The sequence below is a fragment of the Heterodontus francisci genome, chromosome 17 (genome assembly GCF_036365525.1).
Source record: "Heterodontus francisci isolate sHetFra1 chromosome 17, sHetFra1.hap1, whole genome shotgun sequence".
In the NCBI taxonomy this organism is placed as follows: domain Eukaryota; kingdom Metazoa; phylum Chordata; class Chondrichthyes; order Heterodontiformes; family Heterodontidae; genus Heterodontus; species Heterodontus francisci.
Window position 1 is genome coordinate 86,907,525 of NC_090387.1, and position 12,031 is coordinate 86,919,555.

The 12,031-nt window shown below is 44.9% G+C and overlaps 1 protein-coding gene across 1 annotated transcript in view; it reads left to right on the forward strand.

Annotated features, from left to right (window-relative positions):
• Positions 1-12,031, forward strand: part of hydin (HYDIN axonemal central pair apparatus protein) — a 1,234,740-nt gene that overhangs the window by 910,835 nt on the left and 311,874 nt on the right. Inside the window, exon 52 of the mRNA XM_068049816.1 lies at positions 9,861-10,020. Coding sequence (XP_067905917.1) covers positions 9,861-10,020 — 160 coding nt within the window. The remainder of the gene's footprint in view (positions 1-9,860; positions 10,021-12,031) is intronic.

The following is a 12,031-nucleotide window of genomic DNA, read 5'->3' on the forward strand; positions in this document are numbered from 1 at the left end:
GCTCTTAGTCCCAGCAGCGCCACTGGGAGCAGTGGCCTGCTGGGATTTTAGCCCAGCCGACTGCACAGGAAGACGTGGAGCCGGGAGTCCAGGTAGGTTTTTAAAAAATTTTTTTCCATCGGTCGGGGCATAGAGTAGAAAAATTGGCAAGTCATGCTGCAGCTGTGCAGAACCTTAGACTTGGAATATTGCGTACAATTCTGGTGGCCACACTACCAGAAGATGTGGAGGCTTTGGAGAGGGTACAGAAGAGGTTTACCAGGATGTTGCCTGGTCTGGAGGGCATTAGCTATGAGGAGAGGTTGGATAAACTCGGATTGTTTTCACTGGAACGACGGAAGTGGAGGAGCGATATGATAGAGGTTTACAAAGTTATGAGTAGCATGGGCAGAGTGGATAGTCAGAAGCTTTTTCCCAGGGTGGAAGAGTCAGTTACTAGGGGACATAGGTTTAAGGAGCAAGGGGCAAAGTTTAGAGAGGTTGTGCGAGGCAAGATTTTTACACAGAGGGTGGTGAGTGCCTGGAACTTGCTGCCGGGGGAGGTGGTGGAAGCAGGTACGATAGCGACGTTTAAGAGGCATCTTGACAAATACATGAATAGGATGGGAATAGAGGGATACAGACCCTGGAAGTGCAGAAGGTTTTAGTTTAGATAGGCATCAAGATCGGTGCAGGCTTGGAGGGCCGAATGGCCTGTTCCTGTGCTTCACTGTTTTTTGTTCTTTGTTTTGGTTGCCTTGCCGGGGGTAATCGGTTGGGCCTCGGCGAGGCAAGAATAGTCGTTTGGGGGGAAGGGGGGGTTGCGTGTTGGGTCTTGCGGGTGATTGGGGAAGTGGGGGTGGCCCTCCATCGGGCACCCTGTACCCGATAAGCAGGGCCTCCCCCCCGCAACTCCCCCCCCCGCCCCGAGATGATCGGAAGCCGCCTGCTTTTCCCAGGCGGTCTTTCCAGGCTCCAGGACGCCCAGTTGCCATGTGTAAAATCTGCTTGGAGGCGGGCGAAGGCCCTTAAGTGATCGTTAAGTGGCCACTAAAGGGCCTTGATTGGCCTGAGGTGGGTGGGCCGTTTTCCCCCCCACCCTACGTAAAGGGGGCGGAGGCGGGAGCGGGTCGGGAAAGCCTCCCAGAGCCTTCCGCTCCATGTTACGCCAGCACCCTGCCACCATCCGGCTCGTTGGGGTGGCGTAAAATTCCGGCCCACGACTGCAGAATGACTCATGTTTGTATACGTATAAAATAAAAATATTATTTTGAAAAATATGGCTATTGTTAACCTACAAAGGAAATACTGTCCACATCCTGAGAGCATTTGGTCTTTTTTTTCCCCACTGTCTCAATCCTTTTAATCCTACATAGGTAAGTATTGTTAGCACAAGGTATGTCCTTTGGAACAGAAAGTTCCAGCAATAGTCAGCAGATCTGGCAGACCTGCTGAGTATTTCCGGCACTTTCTGTTCTCATTTCAGAGTTCCAGCATCCGCAGTATTCAGCTCTTATTTTAGTATGTCCTTTGGATTTCAACTCATCATAGAATGTCACAATACAGCAACAAACCATCCACTGGACTAATTCTGTTCCCTTACTCACTCCCAATATTCTTTAGTATTCTTTTCCCAAGCAACTGTGTATACTTCCTTTTATAAGAATTTCTGGACTCTACTTCAACGGGTGTTCGTGGCAGAAAATTCCACATTCTAACACCCCTCTGCATCAAGAATTTTTCCTCAACCTGCCTTTTTAAATTCCTTTTGTGATTATATCTTGTATTTGTGCCTCCTCAGTACTGTCTTGGCAATCAGTGCAAATGATGGCCCTGAATTTCCTCTGGAGTGTCCCTGATCTACTGCCATAACTTTGGTGGGAGATAAGAACGTAAGAAATAGGAGCAGGAGTAGGCCATTCAGCCCTTTGAGCCTGCTGCGCCATTCAGTGAGATCATATTGATCTTCTATAAAAATATATTATATATTAACGGCTATAAACTGAGAGAGGGGAATATGCAACGAGACCCAGGTGTTCTCGTACACCAGTCGCTGAAGGTAAGCATGCAGATGCAACAGGAGGTAAAAAAGGCAAATGGTTTGTTGGCCTTCATAGCAAGAGGATTCGAGTACTGGAGCAAGGATGTCTTGCTGCAATTATACAGGGCCTTGGTGAGGCCACACCTGGAATATTGTGTGCAGTTTTTGTCTCCTTATCTGAGGAAGGATGTTCTTGCTATAGAGGGAGTGCAGCGAAGGTTTACCAGACTGATTCCTGGGATGGCGGGACTGACGTATGAGGAGATATTGAGTCGGCTAGGACAATATTTGCTGGAGTTCAGAAGAGTGAGGGGGGATCTCATAAAAACCTATAAAATTCTAACAGGACTAGACAGGGTAGATGCAGCAAGGATGTTCCCGATCATGGGGGAGTCCAGAACCAGGGGTCATAGTCTAAGGATACAAAGTAAACCTTTCAGGACTGAGATGAGGAGAAATTTCTTCATCCAGAGAGTGCTGAGCTTGTGGAATTCACTACCACAGAAAGCAGTTGAGGCCAAAACATTGTATGTCTTCAAGAAGGAGTTAGATATAGCTCTTGGGGCAAAAGGATATGGGGCAAAAGCGGGAACAGCCATGATCATAATGAATGGCGGAGCAGGCTCGAAGGGCCTAATGGCCTGCTTCTATTTTCTGTGTTTCTATTTCAACACCATTTTTCTGCAATATCCCCATATCCTCTGATGTTTTTAATATGTAGAAATCTATCAATTTCAGTCTTGAACAATTGCAATAACTGAGCCTCCACGCTCCTCTGATTCACCACCCTCTGAGTGAAGAAGTTCCTCCTCATCTCAGTCCTAAATGGCCTTACCCTTATTCTGAGACTCTGTCCCTTGATTCTAGACTCCCCATCCAGGGGAAACAACCTTCCTGCATCTCCCCTGTCGAGCCCTGTAAGTATGTTTGAAGGAGATCACCTCTCTTTTTTTCTAAACTCCAGAGAATAAAGGCCCAGTCTATTTAATCTTTCCTCATATGACAATCCCTCCATCCCAGGAATTAGTTTGGTGAACCTTCGTTGTGCTCCCTCTATGGCAAGTACATCTTTCCTTACGTAAGGAGACCAAAACTGCACAGAATACTCCAGGTGTGGTCCCACCAAGGCTCTATATAATTGCAGCCAGACATCTTTACTCCTATACTCAAATCCCCCGTAATAAAGGCCAACATACCATTCAACTTCTTAATTGCTTGCTGTACCTGCAGAGTATTTCTTAAATGGTGAGAGGTTGGGAAGTGTTGAATTTCAAAGGGACTTTGGTGTCCTAGTTCATGAGTCACTGAAAGCTAATATGCAGGTTCTTTTGGGCCTCTAAGGAGGTCCTTAGAGGCCCAAAAGAACCTGCATTTTAGCTTTCAGTGACTCATGAACTAGGACACCAAAGTCCCTTTGAAATTCAACACTTCCCAACCTCTCACCATTTAAGAAATACTCTGCATTTCTTTTTTTCCAACCAAAGTAGATAACCTCACATTTCTCCACATTGTATTCCATCTGCCAAATTTTTTCCCACTTGCTTAGCCTCTGCAAATCCCCTTGAAGCATCTTTGCACTGGAAACCTGGGAGAAATGATACAAACATCTGTTTTCCACCGTTTCTGTTATTTCTCCAGGGAGTCTGCCAGTCTGCCTTCGAAGCTATCACAAAATTTCAGATTCCATCTGTCATAGCTCAACATTCTTAAAAATTTCTCAGGTCACTCTCCATAACAGTTAACAGTGGAATTAATATACACTGCACCGTTTCCATTGCTTAACATACATCTGGTAATGGGGCCCCCAAGACTGTACACAGTAATCCAACTCAGGCTAGCTAAGATCTTGTATGATTCCATGTTGCCTTCTTGTTTCTGTATTTTATAGTACCTGTATTTCAGGATCATGCTATGCCAAGTCTGCTCTGAAGTGTCAGTCTTCCAGCTTTTCCAAATTCCCCTCTTCATCACCAACCACTGATTCCCACCATCCCTTTCCCGCCCCTTTGAAAACAGTGCTGCCAAGATGCACCTGAAAACAAGCAGAGGATATGGAAATGTGGACTGGATAATAGTTTGACATCCTTCAACACATGTCCTATCATCCTGCCCCTTTATATGTCATTCACAAAGTCCAACTGGAACAGGAAAAGGTGGGCCCAACTATCAAGGTATAAATCTTAGGGAGGATCTTGGAAGGTACCAAATTTACACGCATGTTTCAATCAGGCACCTTATTACAAGGAGAGGATTTATCTCAGTAGATATTTCATTGCTCTTGTCAGTTAAAGTACTTAAACTGGAGGCTGAGACCTGAAACTATGAATTCATGGTGGGGGAGACATTAAAATGGCCCACACTGTGTCTTGACAGGGAATTCCTTGATGGGTTCCAGAGCACATGCTAGTCCTCCAGGTATTCCTCTGTATTTGATAAGGAAGAGGAGAAGATGGGGCCAGTGTAGGTTCCGACTGCATCAGAGGGGACCGAGTAGGGTAAGAAGTCAACCACTAGATTGTACTGAGCACAGAACGTTTACCTACAGCAGCCTGAGCAACACTGCACAAAGAATCTCAGATTTCTTAAAGGTGAGCTCCATGAAGCCAATTTTGAAAAATATCACTGCTGGAGGTAATGGTTTCCACTGTTCCTCATTCCATGCAGCGGAACTTTTCGAGTCTAGTGCAGAAGATCGGTGCAGTATTTGACAGTCAGTGCTCCAGTGTTGCATTAAGCAGATAACTAATACACTGTTCACTAGAGCTGCCTGCTTCACTTCATGCTCTCTGTTACGACCAGGTGGGGAAGAGGTTTAGGGTTCACTTTCAGCCTTCACCTGGTCTTACTGGAACACCGTGTTTTTACCTCACCTTTGGTGAATCCTTGTTCACTGCTTTCCAATTATAAGGCAAAGAAACCAGCACAACAGGTTTTCTCAGGTTTAAAGAAAAGTGAAATTTTATTAAACTTAAACTAAAAACTCTAATTCGGTTAATGCCTACAGATACACGATGCATCCCACGCTAGCATGCATACGCGATAAACACATACAAATGGAAACAGAGAAGAGCAAAAGAAAAATAAAGTGGAAAAGTTTGAGGCAATCTCTGAAGAAAGTTTTTGTTACTGTGCTTTGAGCTCGCTGTAGAGTCCTTGATTGTAGGTAGATCTAGCTTTTTGTTGGGGCCCAGTATTCTTCTCAAACCTTGTTCACTGTTTGAGACTTTTCTCTCTTGGGGTTCATGTGTCTTCAGTGGGTTTTGGAGTTCCATGAGAAAGAGTTGGGAGCAGGCAGACAGGAGAGGAGGTCTGCTTCAGTCCAGGAGCATTGTGCTTTTTCCAAGCTCTCAGTTCAAACTGTACAATTCTGAAAAGAAATCCAGACTGCCAAATAGGTTAGTCATGTGACCAACTGGTTTGACCACATTTGTTTGTGGATTGTATTGTAGCAGGGGATAGCTCCTTTGTTCCAAACACTGTTAATATGCAAAAATGACTTTCCAGCTAGGGGCTTGGCAACCCTTTGTCATAGGCCTTCTCTTCTTCCCAGCAACAATTTGAAATTTAATGCCCATGTGGTGAAATTAATGTGCCTCATTCTTGGCAGGTGGGGGCCTTCATGACACTCCCCATGGATGCACCTTTTCAATGAGAGGCCAATGGGCTTTTTTCAGAATGACAGGCTTCCAAAAGGAGCAGGATACTGTCAATTGTGCTCATCAATGGAGCTCCAATTGAAGATACAATGAATTACATCATTAGAAAGGGATACCATGCCCTAAATATGCAGCAGGTGAGTGGCCATGTGTCTAAAACCCTGCCTGTCAATGTAATGATCTGTTTATAGTGAGACAGTCCTTTGTCACAGTTTTTTGACAATCAAAGTATGGTTAACGGATGACTTCTTGAAAATAAGTGTTGTCCTCTGCAAACCCAGCTCCCAGTCAGGGTTCCTTAAGGTGCCACTTAGGAGAGATGCAAGAGCTCAATGCATCCACTATAATAATAATAGAGAACACCTTTGGAATTCTGAAAGCATGGCTTTGTTGTCTGAACTGAACAGCTGTGGTAGTCCACAGTTTTCTTCTGATGTAAATATTTTGCCATGCAACTGTTTTAAACTTTACCTTATTTCCTCATGTCCATATGATGCCAAGTGTGTAGGGTCCAGGGCAGTACTGTAAATCTTGGAAGTTGTGGCCATGGAATCTATCCCTACAAGATGCAGGCGTACACGCCCAATGGAGCTGTAAATGGGCTTCACTTAGCAGAAAACAAGTAGTTGATTCTGGATGGAAAGTTTGGCCCAAGCTTCACCATCAAGGAAACATAGTCTGAGCACCTCTGGAGAATTTCCCTTTTTGGCTAGGTCAGCTTGTGGACCAACCACTCTTGGAAGTCCTCTCCTTTCTACTGAGTGAATGCTGTGGTAATGCTCTTCATGGCTGATATTTAAATGATGCCCTCCCATGGGTTTGAGATTGTGATAAAGTTGTGGGCAGATGTTCAACCCCACTGGAGGACCTGTGGCCAAATGGTTGCCAGAATTTCTAGGCCACAATACTTAACTAAGTTAAAAGTCTTGCATGCAACATGCACTTCCTGTAAATGCCACATCTACTTACTTCAAACTCTGCTGCTGACACCCCAATTGCTCTGACTTACAGGGAGCAATGCCATGGGAGATCAATGAGTAATATTTGATAAAGTAAATTTATAGTGCACAGTATAAAAACCAAATAAAACAACAACTTGCATTTATATGGCACCTTCAATACTTCCCAAAGCACTTCACATCAGCGTTGTCAGACAAAATTTGACACAGCCACATGAAGAAATATTAGGACAGGGAGCCAAAAACTTTGTCAAAAAGGTAGGCTTTAAGGAGCAACTTGGAGGGAGGTAGTGAGACAAAGAAGCTGATGGAGGGAATTTCAGAGCTAAGGGATGAAGCAGCAGAAGGCATGGCTGCCAATAGCAAAGTGATTAAAACCAAGGATGTGCAAGAGATTAGAATTGGAGTAGCACAAAGATTTTAGATAGTTAGTGGGCTGGAGGAAGTTACAGAGATCGGGAGGGGGCAAGGCCATGGATGAATTTGAAAATAAGGATGAGAATTTTAAAATCCTGGCATTTCTGAACCAGGAGCCAAGGCAAATGGGACTTGGTGCAATTTAGGATACAGGCAGCAGTTTTGGATGAGGACAGGTTTATCAAGAGTGCAAGATGGGGAGCTAGACTGGAGAGTATCAGAATAGCCAAGTTTAAAGGTGACTTTGAGAATGTTGCAACGTGTTTGGAGTGATGTGCCTGTCATAGCTGAATAACTGGGAATATGTGGAAGCTGTGAGATGTGGGTGTGAGACATTTCAGTGGTGTTGAGTGTATGAGGGTGAGTTGGAGTATCTGAATGTTAGGCATGAGCCCTGATTGTCAAAGATTTTTCAGAGGTGAGTGATAGGAATGTGGTGCATTGAGCAGTTGTGAGGTTGGTGATGCAGTAGGTAAGGTATGGCATTTGAAGGTGCATTCACTGACCATTTGAAGTCATTGAACTTTTGTGGCACTGCAGCCAGGTCCACAGGACCATACTCCTTGCATTGACCTCCATGGCTATCTGCTTCCATTCCCGTCTAAGCATATGTCTGAAGGACTTGCTGGCCCCCTGTAGAAAAATGAGCACTCTCCTCCTTTCCACCTCCTGTATTAAGCTTTCCATACTGCATTGGAGAACCTGGGAGCTCTCTCTCTGGTGTGCTGTTCCATTTCTCTTCTTTCTTCATCCTGATAAACTCTTACACAAACAGTTTCAACCCCCTGCAGCAGCCAGAGTGCACCTCATCTTTAAGAAGAGCAGGCTGACTTTGTTGCTAGCCTCACACAAACATGAGCTCCTTACTGAGCATGCATCCAGTCAACAGTACATTTCGCACTGGCCTGCATGCCACAATCATGGAGATGAGCAGGCAACACAAAGCTTTCGAGCTGCCTGCACCACTTCCATTGGGCACGGGGTAATCATGCATTGTGATCCCCCATGTCCATGAACAGGCCTTATCTAATTTTTAGTCCAAAGTCTTTGACTTGTCAGTCTTAGCCTTGTTGCTTGCTGAATTCTGAATAGAGCCAAACCATTTCTCTTAAATCTCTCCTAATTATCCAGCAGTCTTCTGGCACAGCACTGTTGCAGGGTCAGATGAATGTCATTGGTGAGCCTACACATCAAAAGTTTCACTTTGTCTACAGTGCAGTATACCCACAGATCACCCAGTAAACTAATATCAGGAATAACTCCAATGAAACCAATTTGACAGTGAGATGAGATTCAGTTAACAGAAATGTGAGGTCAACTTATAAGGGACAAAATACTGCTGTGATCAGTATCCCATCTGGTCTGGACCAATTATCCATGTCAAGTTTACAACATGCTTCGAAGTGTCAAACAAGTGATGAGTATGTTACACTTCAGAGCCCGTCATGCCTAGCTGATTGTCCCAAATAGTAAGTGAATGTACCATATATACTGAGCTGCACATACGAGAAGGTCTAAGGTTCAATTCCTTGTCTATTGAGTTTAATACCCTCAATATCCCTGGACTAGAACAAGCATGATGCATGAACACTGTACAGTCATCCCTACTAGACAGAGCACATATGGACATTGGGGAAGCACATGATCAGGTTCGTCTATGATTCATATTACTCTTGGAGAGGATGGAGTGCTAATTCACCACAATGATACTGGACGAATACAGTTAAATTATGAGAACAGGTTGCAGAGACTAGGCTTGTATTCCCTTTGAGATGGTGGTGGTGAGCCACCTTCTTGAACGCTTTAGTCCATGTGTTGTATGTGCACCCATAGTGCTGTTGGGGAGTGAGTTCCATTTTTGACCCAGCGACAGTGAAGGAATGGTTATATAGTTTCAAGTCAGGATGGTTTGTGACTTGGGGTAGAATTTGCAGGTGGTAGTGTTCCCATGTGTCTGCTGCCTTTGTTCTTTTAGGTAGTGGAGGTCGAGAGTTTGGAAGATGTTGTCGATGGAGGCTTGGTGAGTTGTTGCAATGCCACTTGTAGATGGTACACACTGCAGCCACCACATGCTGGTGGTGGAGGGAGTGAATGTTTAAAGTGGTGGATGGAATGCCAATCCTGCCACAATCTAATTGAATGGCAGGACAGTCATGAGTGGCAGAATACCCTCCTCCTATTCCTGTTTCCAAGATTTTTAAAAAAATATTCGTTCATGGGATGTGGGTATCATTGGCTACACCAGCATTTATTGCATATCCCTAATTGCCTTTGAGATGATGGGGGTGAGCTGCTTTCTTAAACCGCTACAGTCCATGTGGGGTAGGTACACCTACTGTGCTGTTAGGAAAGGAGTTCCAGGATTTTGACCCTGCAACAGTGAAGGAACGGTGATATAATTCCAAGTCAGGATGGTGTGTTGCTTTTAGGGGAACTTGCAGGTGGTGGCGTTCCCATGCATCTGCTACCCTTGTCCTTCTAGATGGTAGAGGTCACGAGTTTGGAAGGTGCTGTCTAAGGAGCCTTGGTGCATTGCTACAGTGCATCTTGTCGATGGTACACACTGCTGCCACTGTGCGTCAGTGGTGCAGGGAGCGAATGTTTGTGGATGGGTGCCTTACATGGTTGAGCAGCCTGACAGCCCTCAATGTCTAGGCTCACATAAAGAATGGCACTGGAGTTACATGTACCTGTGGCATCTGTACACAGAACATGCAAGAGGGGAGAATATAAAATGGGGAAAAATGATTCAATCAATTCAATGTTGTAGGGATTGTTATAATACTGTTATATTTCTGATTTTTTTAGGTACAAGGAGGGTCAATACCCAGAAAACAGGGAAATCATTAAAATAATGAATACTTCGCCCATGGAGGCCGAGGTGTCCTTCGGTTATCAGAATGATGTAAAAGCCGCCACCTACCTTGTGGATCCACCCCGTGTGACTCTTGCAGCCTATCAAAAAAAGGTATGCGTATCCACAACACAGTGTGAACCATCATTGATGTGAAGTCACGCACAGTCACACAAACAGTAGCTGTATTGCCAAATACTTCAAATCACATGGCTGGTCTGCACTGCATTCTTAAAATCTTTGCATGTTTAAAGATGAGAACTTTGAGACTTTAAATGTTTTTTTTCCCCAAGAGGTTACAAGCAAGTACATATTTTTCCTTAAGCTGTCATTCTTTTTTTTAAATTTGTTTATGGGATGTGAGCATTGCTGGCAAGGCCAACTGTTGTTGCCCATCCCAAATTGCCCTTGAGAAGGTGGTGATGAGCCACCTTCTTGAACCACAGCAGTCCGTGTGGTGTAGGTACCAGTGCAGTGCTGTTAGGGAGGGAGTTCCAGGATTTTGACCCAGCAATCGTGAAGGAACAGAGATATAGTTCCAAGTGAGGATGGTGTGTGGCTTGGAGGGAAATTTCCAGGTGGTAGTGTTCCCATGCACCTTGTTCATCTAGATGGTAGAGGTCACAGGTCTGGAAGATGCTGTCTAAGGAGTCTTGACGAGTTGCTGCAGTGTATCTTTTAGGTGGCACACACTGCAGCCAACATGCCCTTATGCTGGAGGAATTCATTGTTTAAGGTGGAGAAGGTGCCGATCAGGCAGACTGCTTTATCCTGGATGGTGTTGAGCTTCTTGTGTTATTGGAGCTGCACTTATCCAGGCGAGCAGCGAGGACTCCATCACAATCCTGACTTGTGCCTTGTAGATGGTGGACAGGCTTTGGGGAGTCAAGAGTTGAGTTAGCTGCTGCAGAATTCCCTGTCTCTAACCTGCTTCTGTAGCGACTGTATTTATATCGCTCGACCAGTAAAGTTTCTGGTCAGTGGTAACCCCCAAGATGTTGATGGTGAGATATTTAGCAATGGTAATGCTATTCAATATCAAGGGGAGATGGTTAGGTTCTCTCTTGTTGGATGTGGTTATTGCCTGGCACTTGTTTGGTGTGAATGTCACTTGACAATTATCAGCTCACATCTGAATTTTGTCCAGATCTTGCTGCATTCGGGCATGGACTGCTTCAGTATCTGAAGATTTGCAAATGGTACTGAACACGGTGCAAACATCAGTGAACATTCTCACTTATGATGGAGGGAAGGTCATTGATGAAGCAGCTGAAGATGGTTGGATCTAGGACACAACCAAAGGAACTCACCTCACCTCTGGAATTCAGCTCTTTTGTCCCTGTTTGGACCAAGGCTGTAATGAGATCTTGAGCCAAGTGTCCCTGGTGGAACACAAACTGGGAATCATGGAGCAGGTTATTCGTGAGTAAGTGCTGCTGGATAGCACTGTCGACGACACCTTCCATTACTTTGCTGATGATTGACAGTAGACTGGTAATTTGCCTGATTGGATTTGTCCTTTTTGTGTGGGCAGGACATACATGGCCAATTTTCCACATTGTCGGGTAGATGCCAGTGATAGCTATACTGGAACAGCTTGACTAGGGTCGAAGCTCGTTCTGGAGCATGTCTTCAGCACCACAGCCAGGATATTGTCAGGGCCCATAGCCTTTGCTGTATCCATTGCACACAGCTGTTTCTTGATATCATGTGGAGTGAATTGGATTGGCTGAAGATAGGTATCTGTGATGTTAGGGACCTCAGGAGGAGGTTGAGATGGATCATCTATTCGGCAGCTCTGGCTGAAGATGGTTGCAGATGCTTCAACCTTCAGCACTGATATGCTGAGCTCCCATCATTGAGGATGGGGATATTTGTGGAGTCTCCTCCTCCAGTTAGTTGCTAAATTGTCTACCACCATTCACGACTGGATGTACAAGTCTGCAGAACTTTGAACTGATCTATTATGAGATCGCTTTACTCTATTGCATGCCATTCCCATTGTTTAGCATCCATGTAGTTCTGTGTTGTAGCTTCACCAGGTTGGCACCTCATCTTTATGTAGCCTGCTACTACTCCTTGAATGCTGTCCTACTCTCTTCGTTAAACCAAGGTTGGTCTCCTG